At 44.7% G+C, this 23,027-nt stretch overlaps 1 protein-coding gene across 1 annotated transcript in view; it reads left to right on the plus strand.

Annotated features, from left to right (window-relative positions):
- The first annotated feature begins 6,026 nt into the window (after positions 1-6,026).
- NDUFV2 (NADH:ubiquinone oxidoreductase core subunit V2) overlaps positions 6,027-23,027 on the plus strand; it is a 39,416-nt gene continuing 22,415 nt past the window's right edge. The window contains exons 1-5 of the mRNA XM_075920969.1: positions 6,027-6,206; positions 7,588-7,653; positions 18,197-18,259; positions 18,335-18,451; positions 22,812-22,980. Of these exons, the coding sequence (XP_075777084.1) occupies positions 6,165-6,206; positions 7,588-7,653; positions 18,197-18,259; positions 18,335-18,451; positions 22,812-22,980 (457 nt within the window). The 5' untranslated portion in view covers positions 6,027-6,164. The remainder of the gene's footprint in view (positions 6,207-7,587; positions 7,654-18,196; positions 18,260-18,334; positions 18,452-22,811; positions 22,981-23,027) is intronic.

Genomic DNA, 23,027 nt, shown 5'->3' on the forward strand with positions numbered 1-23,027 from the left:
TAGGACATGGGGGAGGAATGAGGTGCAAGCCCCCAGTGGGGCAGACCAGGGAGGCTCTTAGTGCTCCTCAGGGTAGAAGCTCTCCTGCAGGACCCCCTGGATACTGACAGGCCCCCCAATGGACCTCCCAGATGGAAGCCTGCAGAAAGTGCAGCCACGCTCACAGTAACGCATCCAAGAGAAGCACCAGAGTGCCCAGGGGCAGCTCTGGCTCCATGTTGCAGAGTGCTATTGTGTCCCGAGTGAGAGCAATCAGAACACGCAGAGACAAAATGCTTTGCTGTCCCTCAGCGAGGTAGGCAAGTAAGGAGGGAAACCTGAGAACTGGCTGTCCAGGGGGGATCCCTTTAAGCACAGGCCTCAGATAGCCTCAAGCAGCAGCCACACACAGTAACTCCTGACCTGATGCCCTGCTGGATAGTGTGGACGCGCTATTTCGAAATAGCAAAAAGCTATTTCAAAATGCATTTTGTGTGTAGTCGCGTTATTTCAAAATAAGCTATTTCGAAATACCTATTTTGAAATTAGATATTTCAAAATAATTATGTAGTGTAGACATAGTATAGTGTAGACCCATAATGAATTCACTGGCCAGATTAGTACAGTAATTCCTCATTTAACAGTATAGATGCGTTTCTGAAAATGTTTGTGCTAAGTGAATATAATGGAAAAGGTGGAGGTTGCGTTTCAGGTGGTGGTGGCAAAGTCAGTTTTTTGTTGGTGCTGAGTTGTCAATGTCAACATCAGATATCTAGCGAGACAAGATATCTACCAACACAAGTCACCGTGGTTTGTTAAAACACAAAGATAAACACGTGAGTGAGCAGAGGAGTGCTGTGGCCACGTGTATTCATGCACTCATGCATATTACCATTGTTGTCACCAACTTATACCGCCGTGCGAAGTAGTCTGCCACTTGATTATTTTCATGTTATTTCGGGGACGGTCGTGATATTTGAAAAACGTTCCCAAAAAAAAAATTGTGCTATTGTGAATACGTGTTAAGCGGGCACATGTTAAATGAGTAATTACTGTACTTTTAAATTGCATGTTACATACCAGAAGCCAAATTCATTCCTGATATAAATCCATTGTCTCAAGTGAGGTTACACCAGAAATAAAAGTGCTGCCTCTTATTATAGAAGATACTGTCTTGTTTCTAACTTCAATCTCAGATAAACTATAGTTTTACACTTTAGAAAAAGGTGACTATTTGCAGATATTTCCCTTCGTATCAAATAATTTTTATTCTGAATCTTTTTATTTTTTCTTCTTAAACATAAACAAAATAGCAGCCAATCAGTTTTAACAAAGCACTATTAAGTGTTGTTAATACTGTGAAAAAAGAAGACACCGCATTAAGAGTAGATTCTGATGGAAATTCTTAACCAAATATAAAAGTCATAAGTCCCCATTACTAAGGCCTCTGAGATTATGAATGATTTATTTATACGGTAATACAAATGGATATGGCACTTTACAGACAAATAAAATACAGGAACCCCGCCCTGAAGAGCCTGATCTAGCAATCCTTCCCCCCACGAGTCCCCGTTGAAGGCAATAATAGCTTCTCATCTGCAGATCTGCACTTGCACTGGATTAAAATATGGCATGAGGAGAGAAAATGATGAATGCTGTGCAAGGTGGAGAGGGAGTTTGATGAGAGGATGCCAATAGTTACAACAATAAGTTGATGTGGTTGCTATGGTTACTAAGGTTCATGCCTGAATGGTTCTGTGCAGTTTTTTAAAAGATACCTTTCTACACAGAGCTTGGAAGGAAGGGAAAATCTTCTGGCAGCTCATTTGCTCAGTACTGTAGAGGCTTCAACATAAATGGTTTGTTTGTTCATCATTCTTCATGCTGCCTCTGTGATTTCAGCAGCATAGGTCATGCAATAGTGATTCGTATGTCACTTGAGTACAGTCAGAGCAAGCAGAATATCATGTCAGACTCTCATCTGTGCCAGAAGCAGATGCGAGGTTCTAAGATACAGCTATTTTAAGTACACAAATAACAAATGAACAAAATAACGAACACTAGTAGCACCTAATTATAATTCTAGCTGCCCTTTAAATAAAATAAAATCAAAGTTGTTGCAAAAAGAAGACACTGATCCCTTTCTGAATGATTTTTGAAACCCCCATATCTGATTAACCCAAGAAAGTAGTAAGCCATCAACTGAAGTCAGGTCAACCTTTTCATATTACTGTTGAGCAGCATTATAGTTAGTATCTCTTGCAACAACTCAGTTATTTTCACACTGAAGCATTTGTAAGCATAAATCAATATAAATAAAGAGGCAATAAAGGAATTAAAAATAAATAACTCAAACAATGTTATTTAATTAATTCAAGTAACTGTTCTCCACTTTAGAAGACTTAGCTGTTAGTGTTTTCCCTTTCATGTTCAAAATGTCTAAATAACTGTGTATGACTGGACAACAAAATGGTTGATGAAATTTTATGTTAAGTGCAGAATAATGCACATTGGAAAATATAATCCCAACTATACATACCAAATGATGAGGTGAGGTCTAAATTACTTCTCAAGGAAGAGATCTTGAAGTCATTGTGCGTAGCTCCCCCAAAACATCTGTTCAATGTGCGGCAGCAGACAAAAAGAACCTAACAGAAAAATATCATAATGCCACTTTATGGAATACCCACACCTTAAGCATATTGCATGATGCTCTGAGCACCCTACTTCAAAAAGATATATTCAAATTGGAATAATAGAATGGCAACAAAAATTATTGGGGATATAGAACACATTCCATAGGAGAGAAGACTAAAAAGACTGGAATTGTTTAGCTTGGAGATATGATGAGGGTCTATAAAATTATAAATGGTGTGGAGAAAGTGAATAGGGAAGTGCTGTTACATAAGAACCAAGAGTCACCCAATGAAATTAAGACTAAAAACAAACATAAGGAAGTACTTTCTCACAGCATAAAAAGTCAACCTGTGGAACTCATTTCCCGGGGATGTTGTGAAGCCCAGAAATGAAACTGCACTCAAACAAGAATTAGATAAGTTCATGGAGGATAGGTTCATCAATGGCTATTAGCCAAGATGGTCAGGAATGCAACCTTATGCTCAGGGTGTCCCTGACGCTCAAATTGCCAGAAGCAGGGACTGGATGACGGGATGGATCTCTCAATAGTTTCCCTGTTCTGTTCATTCCCTCTGAAATGTCTAGCATTGGACACTGTTGGATGACAGGAAACTGATCTAGATGGACCACTGGTATGATTCAGTATGGCCATTTTTATGTGTTTATTCTCTTTGGGATCTGAATTCTTCTCAGAGTATGGAGGCAGCATAGTCCAGAAAATAGGACACCAGATTGTGAGTCAGGAGACTAGAGTTGTGTCCAGTTCTACCATGGGCTTACTATATGATGTTGGGCAAGAGGCTAATACTGTACCAATTTGTCTCAGTTTTCTACCTGTAATATAAGTGTAATAATCTTTACTCTCATGCTAAAATACTTTTTCATCAATGTACTATATATTATTATTTATTTATTTTATTTTAATTGCATCACAAAACTCTGTGTTGACGTCACATTAAGATATTTAATTACCATTCCTAAATAACATGATACTAAAATTACAAGAAATTTTAAATAAAAGTGCTTTCACAAACTTCTATGATATATTTTTCATGTATAATATTTACTAAATACACACACACAAATATAAACAAGAAATAAACACTGACATAGGAGACGTGTGCCCACCTTTAAAGAAATTGTGTAATAATCTAGAGTACATATCTACTCAAGGGACATAGTGTATATATATATATATATATATGCATGTGATGATTATTGTAAACAGTAAACATATTAAAAAATCCTTAATCATTCCTTACTTTATCAATGAAAGATTTTTCAGATGACTGAAGGTGCGTCTACACAACATCCTAAACTCAAAATAAGATACACAATTTATGCTATGCAAATTGTATATCTTATCTTAAATCTATTTCAAAATAGCTTATTTTGAAAATTGGTCTGTGTACACAGCACAAAATTTCAAAATAACGCACTATTTCAAGCCATCACTTATCCCTCATGCAATGAGGTTTACCGGGATGGCGAATTAGTGCACCTATTATTTCGAAAAATATTTCAAAATAACGGGTGGCAGGAAGCCACATTTTGATCCTATTGTAACACCAGAAACATCCTTTCACTGTATATTGTATTACTGAATTATTTGGACAACAACGTCTCCCCCTACCCCACCAAATTTCATTTCACTTTAATGTCTGATTATTATTTTACCTCATTTTTCACCGTCTGAACTTTTTGCTGCCTACTATACCAGAGGTATCCAGATATAGCCGTGCAGTGTAGATGTACCCTGAGTTTGGAGCTCTGTTTAGGACCCATACCACTAAAGCAAATCTAGAAACAAGAAACAAAATACAGGACTATGTAGCACTTTAAAGACTAACAAGATGGTTTATTAGATGATGAGCTTTCGTGGGCCAGACCCACTTCCTCAGATCAAATAGTGGAAGAAAATAGTCACAACCATATATACCAAAGGATACAATTAAAAAAAAAGAACACACATGAAAAGGACAAATCAAATTTCAGAACAGAAGAGGGATGCGGGGGAGGGGGGGGGAGAGGAAAGGTAAATGTCTGTGAGCTAATGGTATTAGAGGTGTTGAATTTTAGCATGAATGACAGTTCAGAGGATTCCCTTTCAAATGCAGATTTAAAAGGCTCTGAAGCAGGATGCAGGTAATTAAGTCATCGAGACTGTCCCCTTTCTGGTTGAAATGGCAAGAAACTGTTTGTTTGTTTTTGTGATCCTGTCTTTGTGATCCTGTCCAAGAAATCAAGGAATCACCTGATCTCTGCCTCACACTATCCAAGAAATTAAGGAATCACCTGATACTGTCATTCATGCTAAAATTCGACACTCTACACGTGGGTCTCAACAAAGACCCCAGTTATTTTACCCATTACAAAGATAGCTTCCCCAATTATCACCTCTAATACCATTAGCTCACAGACATTTACCTTCCCCCCCGCATCCTCCTTCTGTTCTGAAATTTGATTTGTCCTTTTCATATGTGTTCTTTTTTTTAATTGTATCCTTTGGTATGTATGGTTGTGACTATTTTCTTCCACTATTTGATCTGAGGAAGTGGGTCTGGGCCACGAAAGCTCATCATCTAATAAACCATCTTGTTAGTCTTTAAAGTGCTACATTGTCCTGCATTTTGCTTCAGCTACCCCAGACTAACACGGCTACATTTCTATCATTAGTGACAACATGTCTTTGACACTATTTTTGTAGTGGTAAAATGTATGTATATATATTTCCACTGAGATTCTAATAACACTATTTTAGTAACGTTGTATCCATGTGGAGTGATGATAATGAGAAAGTCTCTACCTTGGACAGAATGAGAGGAGGTAAGGGAGAAAAGTATTTCTAACATTAACTAGTGCTTTGCAACTTTCAGTGTAAACCACTTATTTCTTTATTAGTACCTACACAGTGTGAAGTTGTTTTTGCACTGAAAAACAATACACATGCACTTTTTGCTGCTTGTGGATAGCTGGGTATCATACAAGGCCAATATATTGTGGAATTTTCTCTGCATTTTGCAAGGGATGTGCACAACTTTAGGAACATACAAACCTCTTAATTGCTTCAATAAACACATCCCTCTTTTGAAGGTTGCGTGCAGTTTGGTAGCTCTGTACTCACAAATGCAAAGGAGATACCACCCGTTCTCCCCACTTACACACTGTACCAGCACTGCCTGTGCCTATTTTCCACCACGGGTTTGCATCTGATGGGACAGTACGGTTGCCAACTCTCCCGGACCGGACAGCGGGTGCGACCGCTAATGGACTGACGAGCGTTCCCGTGTGCGCGCAGGGCTGGGGCAGGCAGCGCCTGAACAGCGCTCACTAAGCCCTGACGTCACACTCCCACCCAGCCCTGAGAGCGGCCAGCGCAGGCAGGACGTGCTGTCGCTCTCGCGCGCGCGGCCTGCGAACAACCGCGAGGCGTGCGCGCTCCCGCGCCTCTGCCGTCGGGCCCGGTGGGCGGGAGCGGGCGAGGAGGCGGTGGCTGCAGTCAGTGAGGGGGCTGCGGCCTGCAAGGCCGGGGGGGGCCCGCCGCCGCCATGTTGTTCGCTGCTGCCATTCGCGCCGCTGCCTCGTACTCGGTAAGGAACCCTCCTCCCGCCTACGGGCGCCGCGGCGACAGACGCCGTCCCTGGGAGGCGCGGGCCCGAGGCAGCCGGCAAGGGCACCGCGGCCTTCAGCACCCGGGAGCCCGGCCCACGTCCGCTGTGTCACCGCCCCCCCGGAAGGAGAGAAACTCAGAGCGGGGGGGCTCATTGGGAGGGGGGCAGGCGAGGAGGGGTGGGGGGAGGAGGAGTGTAGTGGGGAGAGGCACGGAGAGGGAGGAGGTTTCAGTGGGGGGGGGGCACGTGGAATATGGTGAAGGTGTGTGTCTAGGGGGCCAGCCACACACTCCTAAATTATGCTTTCTGTCTGTCACGTGATACGTGCCATCTAGAATGAGCGTGGGTTGATTCGTTTTTCTTCTTGAGTATTGTATTTTTGACCACTTGTATTTGTGGTTCATACATTCCTTGAGGCAGAATATTGTTACTCTGGCATGTTTAACATTTAGTATAGCTCCATACACATCTGATTTGTCTATACAAATGACTGATAGTGTGTAGTTCTTTTTTTTTTAACCTTTCATAACAGATACATGGGAGATTTATCTAGTAATGGCTTCTTTGTTCTCTGAGCTTCAGTACACTTGACGTTGCCAAATTTATTATTTATGTTTATTAAAGGTCAGTGAGATAGAAGCGTCCTGCTTCAGCTTTCAAATCTGGAAAAAGCTAGTTTTAAGGAAATGAATACATGATATGTATCTTGGCCTATAATTACTTACATTTGGAAAATATAAGATCCTTTTTTAGTATGATTTTTTAAAATGTTGCCGCTAACAATATATTTCTTTTGTCTCTATGACTAAACATAGGTTAATAACCTATCTAGTTCCCTTACTAGAGTCACTCCCTTGCAAATCAAACAAGCCAAATTGATTAAAAGTTCTAATCTAACATTTCTGCTTGAGTGATGGGGATAGGCACCTATTGGGATTTCCAAACTTCCTTAAATGCATTAGATTTGAAATAGTAGCGTATGCATACATTTTAAAATATACATGGTTGATGTGTATGTATAAAGTATGCATTATGGCAGTAAATAATATAATACATTGAGTGACAAGTGCTTACATGCAAGGAGACAATGTTAAGTTATGTTAAATGGACATGGTTTACTTTCTAGTTTTATCTCCATTCACCAAAGTGGATTAAATAAACAAAGATACTCCCGATAATCTCAGGAGGGGTCTTTAATATTGACCACTTTTCTGTGTCAAATAATAAACTGATTGGTCTTTTGGTTGTGTCGTCTTATGATTGGTATGGAAATTTAACTATTACTGAAAGAAGTGCATGGCAGTTAAGCATATACATTTTTGCCTATAGTTTTTAATACTTTCAAAATGTTATTTTGAAGGTGAGACAAATCCGCTACTTGCATAAAACAGCTGTGCGCAGTGGAGGAGGAGGAGCTTTGTTTGTGGTAAGAATTTTTCTAGATACTGAACATATGGATGAATAAATAATTTGATGTTGAGGGTTGGATGAAGTATGGCTTTTATTCACAGATGAACTTTTGATTTACAAGATACACTCTTAGAAACTTACAAGGTACATCTTAGAAGCATACAAGGACATTTATTTTTCGTTAGAACTCTGTTTTTGAAGGGTGAAAATCTCCCTCCCCCTATTACTATCCCCTTCCTGATCTTAAATAAGAGGCCAGGACTTTTTAAATCTTTAAGTGAGGTTGCTTAATACTTGATAATTCATTAAGTTACTGTCATGGCTGAATTCCCCAACCTGGCACTTCAGTGTGTAGGTAATGGGGGCTGGCTAGCAAAATAAAACCTCTATAAGATCCTGATGTTGCTGCAATTCCCGGAGACAAAACAAAAAAAAATTCTGGTCAGTTTTCCCCGGAAATTTTTTGGGTATTGCTGTCACCAAGTGTCCAAATCTTTTTCCAGGGAAGAAATCACTTAGAATCTCTTCCCTGAGGTCAAACTCCTCCAACCTCCTTTCCCCAAGGAGTTGGAAAACAAACAAGCACACTCTTGCAGAGAACAATGAACCTGTGCTCTCTCTCTGGTAAGAGTTTGCAGCCAGGCACTTAAGTTTAAGGACACACAAGATCAACCGATACTGGTTAACAGAACAAAAAAAACCACTTTTATTATTAAAATAAGATTATTGTTGCAAGCATAGTAAATGACTTAGTGTTAAAAAGCCATGAATGAGAATAAACTGAGGGATTTTCCCTGGGCTATAAGGGAAGGTTACTCACCTGTTCAGTAACTAGAGATCTTCGAGATGGTTGTCCCTGTAGGTGCTCCACCTTAGGTGCATCTGTGTTGCTGAGCCCCGATCGGAGATTTGTGATAGCAGTGCCTCTAGCTAGCAGCCCACGGGGAGTGCTGGCACGAGAGATTTGAGTAGCTACTCCGCATGCACAGTCGACCATCCTCAGTTTCTTCTCAACCACCACTGGCTTTGGTCACATCTCAGTAGTCGCCCTCTTTACCTCACTCTTAAACTACTTCTGTAGCTAGACAATGGTTACCACACCAAAACCTTGCCTTTCTGGGACATGCCAGGCTTACTTGGTTTTAAAAGGTGCACAGGTTGCAAACTGTCCATATCCATCTCTGACGGATATGACCTGTGCGTCCGCTGTCTGGGTGAGGAGCACCCTTGTCAGCCGACGGTCAGGGCAGTGAGTCCCTTATGACCGGCTGAAGTTCTTTTAAATTGTGCTTGGTTCTGTTACAGCAACTGAAGGAGTCAGGTTAAAGCTTAAACAGTTACTATTTATTGTTACAGGGTAAACTTAGTTGTTAAATGCTACTACTGTGTTACAGATAACACAAACACTACAAAGGACAGGACAGAAATTACACTAATAAGTCACTTACAGGTACCATGAAACCCTTTTGGTTCTCTGAGCTCTTATTAAATGCATGCAAAATACACATAGCAGGTATATATTCTCACCCCTGTGTTCCAGACTTGGCGTGGCCAGCGTCTTTCTCTCAATCCCTCGGGAAGAAGTAGGGCGAGGTTGGGCGTCCCACAGACCTCGGGAGACAATCAATACCTGCCAGCAGGTATAGATGATTGGAGCTCAAATGGGGTGGGCTGCTGAACCTCTTTTATACCCCTTGGGTCATGTAGGCTTCTTCCTGGTTTTAAGTGGCCAATTAGGAAAAATGGCTTTGAACACCAAGTTTCCCACGAAGGGTGCAAAGCATAATTTGCACCTGGGAAAAATGCAGACAATGGGCACCTCTGGTATGTGATGGGCGAAGATTCCTCTCTGGGACAGTGCAGGCGTGTCAATTACTGATACTAGCCATCAGGGCGACGGGAGGCCCCGGGTCGTCAGTTAGCCCATTTACTGTCTGGTTTCTGTTTATGGTAGAGTCAGGGACAGGCAGCACACCTGTGTTCCCAGGGCATCAAAGGCTGACTGCCTTTTTCTTGCTCTCTGGGGGGGTGAAACAAGATGGGGTTCGTGGAAAACCAAGATGGGGTTTGTGTCTGGCTACAACCCTGCCGAACAGTGCTCTCACTGCAAAAAAGTGACATCCCGAACAAGAAAGGCCAGAGAACTACAATTAAAGATGATTTACGTGGGGAAAAAGACTCATCTAGCTTCAGACCCTGAGCACGTGACCCCTCCCCACCCCCAGGCAACCGTCCCCTGAGGCAGCATCAGAGTTCAGCTAGCACTGTGTCCAGCTCAAAGGACTATAATTCTTGGCTATGAGAGAGAGAAGAAAAAACAATTACAGTAAACTTCCGATAATCCGGCACCTTTAGGACCCAGGGGGTGCCGGATTATCAGATATGCCGGACTATCAGAAGGGGGGGCTATGAGGGGTCTGGAGGGGGGTGGGAGGGGATGCCACCCCAGACCCCTCATTGCCCCCCCTTACGATAGTCCGGCTCTGCCCCAGGCATCCCTGATTCAGCTGCTGCTGGTCAGTTTCAGCAGCAGCTGAATCGGGGATAACTGCAATAGAGCAGCTGGAGTGCTGCCGGGTTGGTCCCGCAGTGCCAAAGGACGGCGCTGCGGGACCAACCCGGCAGGACCCCAGCTGCTCTGCCCCAGGGGTCCCCGATTCAGCTGCTGCTGAAACAGAGATTCCAGGAAGCCCGGGGCAGAGCTGCTCTGCCTGGGGCTTCCTGGAATCAGCCGCTGATCTGTTTCAGCAGCGGCTGACTTGGGGACCCCTGGGGCAGAGCAGCTGGGGTCCTGCCGGGTTGCTCCCGCAGCGCCGAGGGGCGGCGCTACGAGACCAACCCTGCAGCACCCCAGCTGCTCTGCCCCAGGCCTCCGGATTCAGCCTGCTGGTGAAACTGACGCTGCTGGTCAGTTTCAGCAGCGGCTGAATCCCGACGCCTGGGGCAAAGCAGCTGGGGTGCTGCTGGGTTGGTCCCGTAGCGCCGCTCCTTGGCGCTGCGGGACCAACCCGGCAGCACCCCAGCTGCTCTGCCCCAGGGGTCCCCAAGTCAGCCGCTGTTGAAACAGATCAGCGGCTGATTCCAGGAAGCCCGGGGCAGAACTGCTCTGCCCCGGGCTTCCTGGAATCAGCCGCTGATCTGTTTCAGCAGCGGCTGAATCGGGGACCCCTGGGGCAGAGCAGCTGGGGTCCTGCCGGGTTGGTCCCGCAGCCCCGAGGGGCAGTGCTACGAGACCAACCCTGCAGCACCCCAGCTGCTCTGCTCCCAGCTTCCCAGATTCAGCTGCTGGTCAGTTTCAGCAGCAGCTGAATGGGGGAAGCCTGTCTGGCTGCCCCAGCACTTCCGGGTTCCTGATGGTGCCGGACCATCAGGAGTCCCGGAGCATTGGATGCCGGACTAATGGAGTTTTACTGTAACTAGCTCAGACATAATTCCCAAACAAGGAAAACAATAAACCTGATGGAGTCCTTAAACTTTTTCCTACTCTCACATTCTGACAAAGCCGGGGGATATGTTTTTGGGGGAGTTCATGTCTTCCCTCTTTGCCTGAAGAAGATTCCCAGTGCCTTGCTCTCTGTTTGAAATTCTTTACCTGCATTTCATTGGCTCAATGCCCAATACCTCCCTACCTCAGGTGCAGAGCTTTAAGGTTAGTGGTAACACTTTCGTTGCTCTCCAGGTAAGTTAGACTCTTTTGCAGCTCCCATTCATGACAGCCCCTGTTTTAATTTTATTATAACTTTACCAAACTTTAACCATCTAAGTTGGCATTTTCCATGTATGCTGTCTTGTCAGGACTAATATAGCCATTTCTAAAAAGAGGCTTTGGAGAATAGTTAATTTTGTGGTGAACTTGAGGATTTCTTTGAGAGCCAAGGTTTAGATTAGGGATGGAAGAGTTTAACCTGTTAACTGATAAGCTAATGCTTATCCCTTAACCTTACTGATTAAATGCCAGGCGGCCACTGGGAGTCCATAGGGCATTTAACTGTGTAACTAACTGAATTTCAATCGGTTACATGGTTAGTGTTTTTGTAAAATGTTTACATCTATCTCTAGTTTAGGTATAGCCCTGTGTATTAATTGATTTCTCTATTCACTTTACCATGGAGGTGAGCAGTAGAATTTGATCTTTAATTTTAGGAATGTTTCTAGCTCATGTTTGTGTGGTGCTAGCATGAGGCCCTGATTCATGACTGTCGTAAATGCAGTACAAATAATAGTGATAATTATCGTTGCAAGAATCTCAGATGCAAACTGGGATAAATGAGTCAGTGCCATCTTCCTGAATCTGAAGAGAACTGCTGTGAGAGACGTGATCTGCTCTATTCCTTTTACTTATGACCTTATAAACCCTGTAGTTATGTAGTTGCATATTGGCATTCTTTCAAGATGCAGAGAAATTCAGCATTTCTGCCACAGAATTTACCTTTTTCTGCAGCCAGGTACCTGAAATTTTGTTTTGTGTCCCTGCCAAGTTACACCTCCCTGCAGCTTTCCCTGAGGAGAGGAGTTAATTGGATTACTGGTTGTACTCTCTGTACTTTCCTATGAAGTGAAGGCAGGGAGGTGTTGGAGATGTAGGGAGGAAGAGCTGATGTCTGAAGGGGAGATTAAGGGGGAAGGCAGAAGTGTAGGCTGTTGGGCTAGGAATTATCAAGAGCACAGCAGCAGCCAGAATTGGAGTTAAGCTGCCAAAGCCAGCTACCAGCTTCCCTGTTTCCTGGCACACAGGAAGTTTTGAGGACAATGTCATGGATGCCTTTACATGCAGTGTAGAGTCAATAGACTTGGAGAATTAAAAAGCCACCTTCAGGGCCTATGTTTCTATGTGGAACTCCTTGCCAGAGGATGTTGTGAAGGCCAAGACTATAACAGGGCTCAAAAAAGAGCTAGATAAATTCATGGAGGACATTGTGGAAGATAACGAGCCTTCACTCTGCGTTGTGTTTAAGCAACAAGTAGCCAGAGGCAGTTTATTCGAGCAATATTGCAAGGGAAGACAGCGTAAGCGGATCTTCAAATACAAAACAATTAAAAGCCAATATATATACCTTTCTGTTACATAGAACATTAAACAATTACTTCCCTGCCCACTCATTTCCCATCGGACACTGTCTTATCTCAAGGTTCTCACTGAGGTAAGCATTCCACTCTTATCAATGTGAGAGAGACAGAGAGGCGAACATAGCATCTCTTCTAGCTCTCGCTTTAGCAGGAGTCAGAGTGAACCAGACTCTTGCTCTGCTACTGACAAACCCTAAAATGGCTACCCAAATCCCCTTTCCCTTAGTCCTGCTTCCACAACATCAATGGCTATTAGCCAGAATGGGCAGGGATGTTGTCCCTACCTTCTGTCAAAAGCAGAAAATGGGTGACGGGATGGATCACTTGATGATTACCTGTTCTGTTCAGTCCTTCTGGGGCACATGGCATTGGTCATCGTTGGTAGACAGAATACTTGGCTAGATGGACCTTTGGTCTGACTCAATGTGTCTGGTTTTATGATCGTATTCTTATGTTCTTACAGCAAACTGATGGATCTTTGACTCTTGGATACAATTTTATAGGCTTGTGTTATTTTTTAGTTATAACTTTCAGACATTAATTTACATAGAGCAGTTGTTTTCAGCCTGTTGTGAATGGACCCTTAACAGTCTGCAAAACAGAAGTAATGATCTTAATCTGCGGCAAACTATGTCTGAGAGTACCAACTTCCATTTGAAATTTTTTAGGGGCCTGCAAATGAAAAAAAGGTTCAAACCCACTGATGAGGTATTTAAGGACAAATTGGGAGCTTATCTAGATAATTGGGCAATTGCTCTGACTGGTTTGAAGTTAAGCTTTTTCATGTTGGCTGTTTTAATACTATCAGAAGGTGAATGTCTTCTTATTAACGCTCTGGTTTGAACAGAGAAAGCCAATAAAATTAAGTAAATATGTTCTTGGAATATCACTAGTCTCCCTCTTCTTTCCTGCCTTTTACAATTTTTTTTCTTGCTTATACTTGTCATATTTCCAGTACCTAGAACCACAGAAATAGAGACCCCAACTTGCCTGACTCCAGCATGTGAGGCTCACCCCCCACCCCTTCCACCTCTCCCTGCAGCAGGGAGTGCCAGTGCCTGCTCCCTGCTGGGGAATGCGAAGAGCCCTGAGCCTTTGGGGTCAGATCCATAGGTTTCCCCACCCTTGATGTAGAGCAGTGGTCACCAACCTTTTCACACCCTGCACAGATACAAATATCTGCATGGATAGACATGGGTATTGGCTCATCTGCAGGGTTCTGCTACCAGGAGTAGGCAGGGCAGGCCACTGAACTGGCAGGGAAAGAATGCAAGAAGCTGTATCCTAAATCTTCCTGCAGGAGCTGACTAAGCAGGCTTCCCACAAGCGCCAGATTGGCTTTTTCCCCTCCCCTAGCACTGCTGCCTCTGATAAGGGGGGTAGGCTGGAGCTGATATGCACATGGAGCTTTCAGGCTGGCTCCATGGGCCCACCTCCCTTCCTGCCTTCTACGAGGAGGGTTGGGGGCGGGGCAGGCAGGAGCTGGTGTTAGGAGGAGCCAGCTTAAAAGCTGGCTCCCCCAGCACTGGCTCCACCATGCTGCCTCCCCCCACCCCTGCCCCTCCTATTGTCCGTGGGGGGAGTTCCCCGGGAGGGAGGGATCCAAGCTTCTTGTGGACAGAGGCTGCTCCACATCCCATGGTGCAGCCTCTGTCTGTGGGGAGCTTGGACTCTCCACGGCCAAGGGCTGCTGCCACCTTGCGCTGCTGTCTCTGGTGATGCTTACTGATTGCAGTTAATAAGTGGGGACTACAGCAGCTCCCTGCTTTCTGCAGACAGGAGGCTTGGGCACTTCAGCCTAGCCAGAGCAGTCCCCATTCACCTCCCTTTCATCAGTTAACCAATTAAACATTACATTTAATCGATTAACTAATTAAATGGAATTTTACCTCCCTAATAGCGGATACCGTAAAGTTGCGAGTATAGTGCACACTTTTCCCCCGTTTTTTAAACATCAAAGTCGGGGTGCGCATTATCCATAGGAGGTTTTAAAAAAAAATTTAAATTCACCCTCGGCAGGCACGAGCTGGGCAGGGGGAGGGAAGGCAGGCACGGGCTGGGCTGGGCTGGGCTGGGGCGAGGGGGGGGGGGGGGAGCCGGTAGGTGCGAGCTTGGTGCATGGACAGCTGGGCAGGGGAGGCTCCCTCAGCAGGCGCAAGCTCGGCGCGCCGGCAGCTGAGTGGGGGACACTCTCCTGGCAGGCGCGAGCTTAGTGCGCCGGCAGCTGAGCAGGGGAGGCTCCCCCTGGCAGGTGTGAGCTCGGCGCGTGGACAGCTGGGCAGGGGAGGCTCCCCTGGCAGGCGCGAGCTCGGTGCGCCGGCAACTGGGAGGGGGAGAACCCCCTCCCTCCCGCCAGCAGGCAAGAGCTCAGCGTGCATGAGATCAGCTGGGCAGGGGGACCCCGCGGCAGGTGTGAGCTCAGCTGGGAAAGGGCCCGTCCTTCCTGTGCATACCTTAAAATCTCGAGTATAATGGGGGTGCGCATTATAGATAAGAGTTTAGTTTATTCAAGAATTTTGACCTTTAAAAGGCAGATGTGCATTATACATAGGTGCGCATTATACTCGAGATTTTACGGTATATTTTAAGAAGGGTGGGATGGAGATGAGAGAAGTGATTTGGGAAACTGCATGTGCATTGATTTAACCTCATTTGTATGCAAGGTCTTAAATTTTGAAGGAGCAGTTAAGGACATAGAGGTTAATGGTAATTGGGATAAAATACCACATGATTTTATAAAAAGTAGGTTGTGCCAGACCCAACCTAATTTCTTTGAGAATATAATTGGTTTTCTAGACTGGGAGTGGGGCATTTCAGGCCTGTGGGCAGGATCATGGCCCCTACTTAATTTGAATCAGCCTGTGGCAGTCCATGCACTGTGGGCCAGAACCCCTGAGCCTTGATGCCCCCTGCCCAGTGGACTGGAGCCACAAGCGCTGGCTTGCAGCAATGTGGGAAGCTTCACATGCTATCTTCCCCTGCAGGCAGTGCTCCAGCAGCTCCTATTGGCTGGGAACTGCAGGCAATGGGAGCTGTGGAGGCGGTGTCTACAGGCTAGGGCAGCGTGTGGAGCTACCTGCTTCCCCACCTCTACCCTGCGGCTGCAGGGACATGCTGTCTGCTTCTGAATCTGAGAGCTGTTGGAGTTAAGCATCCCACACCCTCTCCTGAGCTCCTGTCCCAGCCCTGAGCCCCCTCTCATACTCTATAACCCCCTGTGTTCCCTCTGGCCCCCTGATCCTCTCGTCCTAAGCCCCAACCTGGAGCCTGCACACCCTCTGCTCCAGCCTGGAGCCCCCTCCCACACTTTGAAGCCCTAACTTCTGACCACCTCCCAATTGTAGGGTTGCCAACTTTCCCGATTAGATGGACCAGATGCAGTTACTATTCATGGCAATGGCGTCCAGCAGTTTGTCTGGCTAAGAAAGGTGGCAACCCTACTCCAAAAGCCTTGGTGAAGCTCCTAGTCTCGCACTCCCTCCATACATTCCTGTGGCTAATTTTTTTTTCTGGGGAGTCAGTGGCCCCTGGTAAAAAAGAGGTTCCCCATTCCTGTTCTAGACAAAGTAAATGCTGTAGACCTACCTGGATTTCAGCAAAGTATTTGATACAGTTCAGATTGGGAAATTATTGGTTAAATTGGAGAATCTGAGGATTAATATGAGAATCGAAAGGTAGGTAAGAAACTAGTTAAAGAAGATTATAACTGCTCATGTTGGAATGTGAAATGTCACATTTGGCGGGATATTAATGGAGTTCCTCAAGGATTGATTTTTGGGATTGTTCTTCATTAACATTTTCCTTAATGACCTTGGAACAAAAAGTGGGAATGTGCTAATAAAATTTATGGGTGACATGAAGTTGGGAGATAGTTTCAATGTGGAAGAGGACTAAAGCAGTGGTTCGCAATCTTTTCAAGCATACGGACCCCGTTTCAATCTATTAAAATTTCGTGGACCCTTCTGTGGGGGAGAAAAAAAATAAAAGGAAATGTAAGGAAATAAAATAAAAATTAGGATCAGCCCCACTGTAGTGGGCCCAATCCTTATTTTTAAACTTTCCACTGACCCTCTGCAGTATCTTTGTGGACCACCAGGGTTTCGCAGGGCATAGGTTGGGAACCACTGGACTAGAATATCAGACAAGATTTGGACAACCTTTAAATCTGGAGTAATGGTAATGGAATAAAATTTAGTAGTGCAAGGTCATGCACTTAAGGCCTAACAAAAAGAATTTTTGCTGTAAGGTGGGAGACATATCAGTTGGAAGTGCTGGAGGAGAAAGACATGAGTATATTGATCAATCACAGTAGCAATGGGGAAGTGTTATTACCATTAAACAAGGGATTGGTGAGTCCTCATCTGGTAATGTGTTCAATTCTAGTCTCCCATGTTTATGAAATCAAACTGGGGCAAGTGCAGAGAATGGCTACTGAGATAATTGGAGCATGGAGATTTGAGGAACTTGGCTAACAGAATGAAAGATAAAGGGAGATACGATTGCACTCTAGAAATATATCAGAAGGATGAATACCAGGGAGGGGGAGGAGTTATTTACAGTAAGGGTTATTGTTGTCCCAAGAACAAATGGCTATACATAAATTTAGGCTTGACATTACATGAAGGTTTCCAATTATCAGAGAAGCAAAGTTCTGGAACAACCTTCCAAAGTGTGTGTGTGTGTGAGAACCTTACTTGTTTCAAGATTGAGCTTGATAAGCTTATGGGGGGAGGGGGAGGGAAGAGGTGGTATGATGTGATTGCCTACAATGGCATGTGGCCCATCTGTGACTTCTCATAGTTAATATCTGCAACTTATGGAGATGGGACAGTATAGAGCAGGGGTTCCCAGCCTGGAGTATGCGTACCCCCACGGGGTACAAGAAGCTTGTCAAGGGGGTACGGGGAATATTTGTAAATAACTAGAGTATCCTAATTGAAATATTCCAAAAGTAGTAGTGTTAGTGAAAAAAGTTGTGGATTCTAGAGTCTAGAATTTATTTCCTTTCATATTGAATAGGGGGTATGGGAAGGTTTACTAAAAGCCAAGGGGGTAGAGGGACCGAAAAAGGTTGGGAACCCCTGGTATAGAGAAAGAGCCCTGAGTAACTACCAAGAATTCTTTCCCAGGTGTGTGTATGGTAAGTCTTGCTTACATTCTCAAAATTTCATTGCCATATTTGGTTCAGGATGGATGTAATTTTTTCCCAGGTCAGATTGACAGAGAACATGTGAGATGGGGCAGAGGTCACTTGAAGCAGAATAAATGATGAATTCTTGTAATTTGAGGTCTTTAATTCAAGATTTGAAGACTCTAGTAACTCAGCCCAGGATTATGGGCCATACTGCAGGAGTGGGTGGATGAGGTTCTGTAACCTATGAGCTGCAGGAGGTCAGACTAGATTATTGTGATTGTCCATTCTAGACTTAAAATGTATGAGTGAGAGTCTAAAATAATATTTTGACACATTTATTTCTTTTTCTTCCTTGCAGCACAGAGATACTTCTGAAAATAACCCAGATACTCCATTTGATTTCACACCTGAAAACTATAAGGTATGGAGAAAATGGCATATTTAAGATTCCAATTTGGATATTTAACAAGTGTTGTAAACAGTTTTTTCCTCTTAGAGAATAGAAGCAATAGTAAACAACTACCCAGAGGGACATAGATCCGCTGCTGTGATTCCAGTACTAGATCTGGCCCAGAGACAGAATGGATGGTTGCCCATATCAGCGATGAACAAGGTATTTAATTTGTTTTAAAAAGTATGATTGCTATTTTTCTTGAGCTAAATCTCAGTTTTGCTAACAGAATGAGTAAATAAGAAATTCCATAACCAATAAAAGTAATGCAGGAGGTTACATTTGGCAAAGAACATGAGAATCGCATGCCAATTTCATTGTAGAAATTTCCCTCTGGGAGAATCCTGCCTCTGGGAATTTCTGCACATAATGCTTGCCTAATACAAGAAACTCCAGACATAGCAGCAAAACAAAACTTAAGCGAACTTGATTCAGACATACTGTGAACTTAATGAAGAAATGATATGCGGGTTGAAGCTGATGTGTGGGATTGTTCATTGCTGATTGTTTGCTTTTCTTTCCTAAGTACTGGTTAGACTCCCTTCAGTTAAGGGGAGAGAATCCTAGTGTGCTACTGCTGCTGAAAGTAATAATTTATCTGGAGGATGTGGGAGAAACTGTGCTCTAGACTACATCTACAGTACAAGCTAGGGGTTATGATTATTTTCCTCATGTTACTGTACTCATGCTACCTCTTCTTGAGCAGCATAAGTATAAAGAACAGTGTAGCCACATGGTAGCATGAGTAGTAGCAGTGGAGGCTTAGCTGACCCATAGTGAGTACATATATACTAGCTGCAGGTGGATTTTTACTGTGTACAAATGTCTTAGACAGAGGTTCTCACCTCTGTGCAAAGGAGGCTGGGGCAAGCAGGGTTCTTGTCAGAAACCTGTCGTCTTTCTGTTGTACCTTCATCAAATTAAAACTGTTTCACTCAAATGTTCTACGGAATTGGCAAATTTCTGACCAATTTAATATTAATTATGTTGTTCTGATAACTCAGAGGAGCAGTGTTTGTTGTATTTAACAGTCTTTCCCTGCACAGTGAAGCAAGGAAATGGAAATGTAGACATTTTCTTCATAAATAACCCAAAGTTTTAACTTGTCTTCTCTTGTGCTCCTTTAAGAGGTAATAAAACCTATCCAAAATGTGTCTGGGAGAGGAGTCATTTCAGGCTTTGATAGGTGATTATCATTTTGCTTTAGCAGTTTTTATAATCTCCTCAGTCATGTATGCCAGATGAAGTGACACTAAGCTGTTTTTATGCATGGAACTACTATAAATCCTTTCCCACTTACGTGGTCATTTGCAGCATCAAGTTTAAAATGAGTTTTGCTTTAGTGTAGAGGCTTGGAAACAGTATTCTTCAATGTTAGTTATTTTGTACTTGGACTTAGTTTTCCAGTGTACCGAATTTCTATTCCAGCAAAGAATTATTTTTGATGTTGTCGTGCTGTTTGCAGTGGCTCACGACTGAGAGTGCTAAGCTCAGTGCAAACTGATAGAAAGCAGGGCAAAAACTCCAAACTGGTTTTGCACGATTTCACAAAGCCAGTAACAAGTTTGTTCTCCCTAAATCTGTGTGTCACTCTCCTGAGTGTCTCAAACTCCTGTATGGTGTTCCTATCTATCTTGCCACCCAAGCAAGCTTGATTTTGTGATAGTTGCTTTACACCAATAATCATAACAGTATTCTGGTGACACCCAGTCCTAAAGACCAGTCACTTACCGCCAGTCAGTTTGCACCTTAGCTCTCACACCAAAGATGATGTTATACACATAATAAATTAACGTTTAATTAGGAACAAGAAATGAGTTATTTACAAGGTTAAAGCAGGTGTACAAATATATGAATGTCCTAGTCAGGTTTTGAAAAGTAAAAGAAATTTCTGTAGTAAGAAGACTCTGTCAGGGCTGGGCAAAATATGGCCCGGGAGCCAGATACAGCCCATGGACTACCCTGCTGGGACTCTCAGGCACACGCAGCTGTCGGGGTTTAAAACACAGCCTGTGGCTCTTTGCTCTGCTGCAGGGAGGAGGAGGTTTTGTGTGATCTCCCCACCCCCAGCCCAATTCTCAGCTCCTATTAGCCAGAAACAACTGGCCAGTAAGAACTGACCTTAACCAATCTCTCCACTCTGATTGGCTGGAAACAGCCAGCCAGTCGGACTTAGAGATTGGCCTGAGACGCTGGCAGCGCAAGCCTCTTCCGCCACCTGGAATTGAGAGCCATGAGGAGGGAGCAGTCTGTATTTTCAAGTGGGCTGGAGCTGCAACAGGCAGGGAGCCCACCCTGCCTTGAGAGTGCTACAGCCTACTGTCCAGGAGACACTTAGGTAAACTCCTCCCAGCCAGAGCCTGCCTCTGGCACCCCAACTCACCTCAGATCACCATCCAAACCCTCTGCACCCCCTGTCCCATGTGACAACTTGACAACTCCCTCCCAGACCCTGTACCTCTTCCTACAGCCCTTCCCGAGGCCACAATCCTCTCCTGCACCCACACTCCCTCCCTGGTCCTGTACCCCAATCCCCTGACCCAGGTCACAACCCGTCCTCCACTCAAACACCCTCTCAGTCCCCACAGAGTCTCCTGCACCCCAGTCCCTTATCCCATGCACCCTTCTGCACCCAACTTCCAACCTAGACCCCAAACCTCCTCCACAGAAAAGTGCGGCCTTTGACCATTTACCAAAATCTTAGTGTGGCTGTATCTTTAAATATTTTATTTGGGATGTCTGTTGTTGGCTTTTGGTATATCTGCGTCTGTGTGCGCCTAGTTACTGCTGATGAGAAGGTTTAATAGCTCAGGACAGTGAACTATACCAGTGTTTCTCAACCTTTTATTTATTTTTTTAATAAAGTACCCCCTTTAAAAAAAAAAAAAATTACCCCATACCGACAGATTTCAGACACACAATTTTTTTTTCTACCGTTGCAACACATTTGTTTAAACAACTTAATCGTAGCCGGGCGGGTGATGAAATTTTTGGGTGTAAAAAGTACAAAAATAATAAAATGCTGTAAAACTTAAAACAAAAATTCAGTTTTCTCTAAATTTCAGTTGTGTTGACGTAGTGTGTCGTCCCCCCCCCGTTCCCCTCCAAGACTTCTCTCAAGCACCCTTAAGGTTACTCACACCGCTGGTTGAGAAACACTGCGCTATACAAATGTCAAACTGTGACTTGTCAGAGGTCTCAGAGTCACAATGGTGGTCTGTTATGGCTGCCTTCAGACCTAGGAATGTTAAGTATCGGTTAACTGCATAGTCGATTAACCTCACCAATTCTTATTGGTACTCGACTATTCTTTTGTCCCAGAGGGTGGGGCCGACAGCGAGTGCATTCTGGCCCCACTCCCAAGGAGCCCCCTGCCACTCCGTGCTACCGCCTTTGTATCAGAGGCAGCAGCGCAGTGTGCCAGGCAGGAGCTGGTCTGCAAGGGGAGCCAGTTTAAAAACCAACGCCCCTCACGGACTGGCTGCCTGTTGCCATGCACTGCTGCATCTGATACAAAGGCAGCAGCGCAGGGTAGCAGCAGCCACTGTCCTTTGGAGGGGGGTGGCTCAGCTCCTGGACCCAGTGCGAGCTGGAACTAAGCCGGGCTGCCTGTGTGCCTGGCTCCTAATATACTTCAGATGCAGAGCCACAGCTTGGGTAGATCCCAGACTGTGCGGGTGAGGACTGAGCTGGGCTGCTGGCCAGCCTGCTAAAAAAATGTACTGGGAAGGCGGGGGGCAGGAATGCATGTAGTCTATACCATTAACCTATAAGCTTTTGCTTATTGAGTAATTGACTATACTATTACATCCTATTCAGAACACAAGATTGCAGAAGTAATTTTGTATTTTTTCACTTTGTATACAGGCAGTCCCCGAGTTACGCGGATCCGACTTATGTCGGATCCGCACTTACGAACGGGGTTCCTCTCCCTGGTCTCCAGCAGACCAGGGAGAGGAAGCAAAGCGGTGGAACACGTGGGCAGCGGACAGGGCTGTCCGCTGCCCACGCGCTCCGAGGCTTGACTCTGCTTTGCCACCCCCCGTCCCCGTCCCCGTCCTCCTGGTCTGCAGACTGGAGGGGGAGGGGGGCGGGCAAAGCAGAGCCAAGCCGCGGAGCGCCCGGCCAGCTGACAGCCCAGAGCGTCTGGGCTGTCAGCTGATCGCGCGCTCCGCTGCTTGGCTCTGCTTTGCCCGCCCCCCTCCCCCCCCCAGTCTGCAGACCAGGAGGACGGGGGGGGGGGGGGGGGGAAAGCAGAGCCAAGCCCCGGAGCGCCCGGCCAGCGGACAGCCCAGACACGTTGAAACTGATCAGTTTCAGCAGCGGCTGAATCTGGACGCCAGTTCCGACTTACATACAGATTCAACTTAAGAACAAACCTACAGTCCCTATCTTGTATGTAACCCGGGGACTGCCTGTACTACTCTAGTATTATGAACCAGAATTATTGTAACCAGTGTGTTAAATACTGCATTTAGCTAAAATTATTTTACTATTTAGTATTTTCTTCCCCATCTTATAGGTTGCTGAAGTTTTACAGATGCCTCCCATGCGAGTATATGAAGTAGCAACTTTCTATACAATGTATAATCGGAAACCTGTTGGAAAATATCATATTCAGATCTGCACAACTACACCTTGCATGCTCAGAGACTCTGATGGCATACTAGAGGCCATTCAGAAGAAGCTAGGTATGATGAAAATATTATGTTTTCTATAACTATTTGTGGCTTTGAAT

Source organism: Pelodiscus sinensis, chromosome 2 (genome assembly GCF_049634645.1).
Source record: "Pelodiscus sinensis isolate JC-2024 chromosome 2, ASM4963464v1, whole genome shotgun sequence".
Classification (NCBI taxonomy): domain Eukaryota; kingdom Metazoa; phylum Chordata; order Testudines; family Trionychidae; genus Pelodiscus; species Pelodiscus sinensis.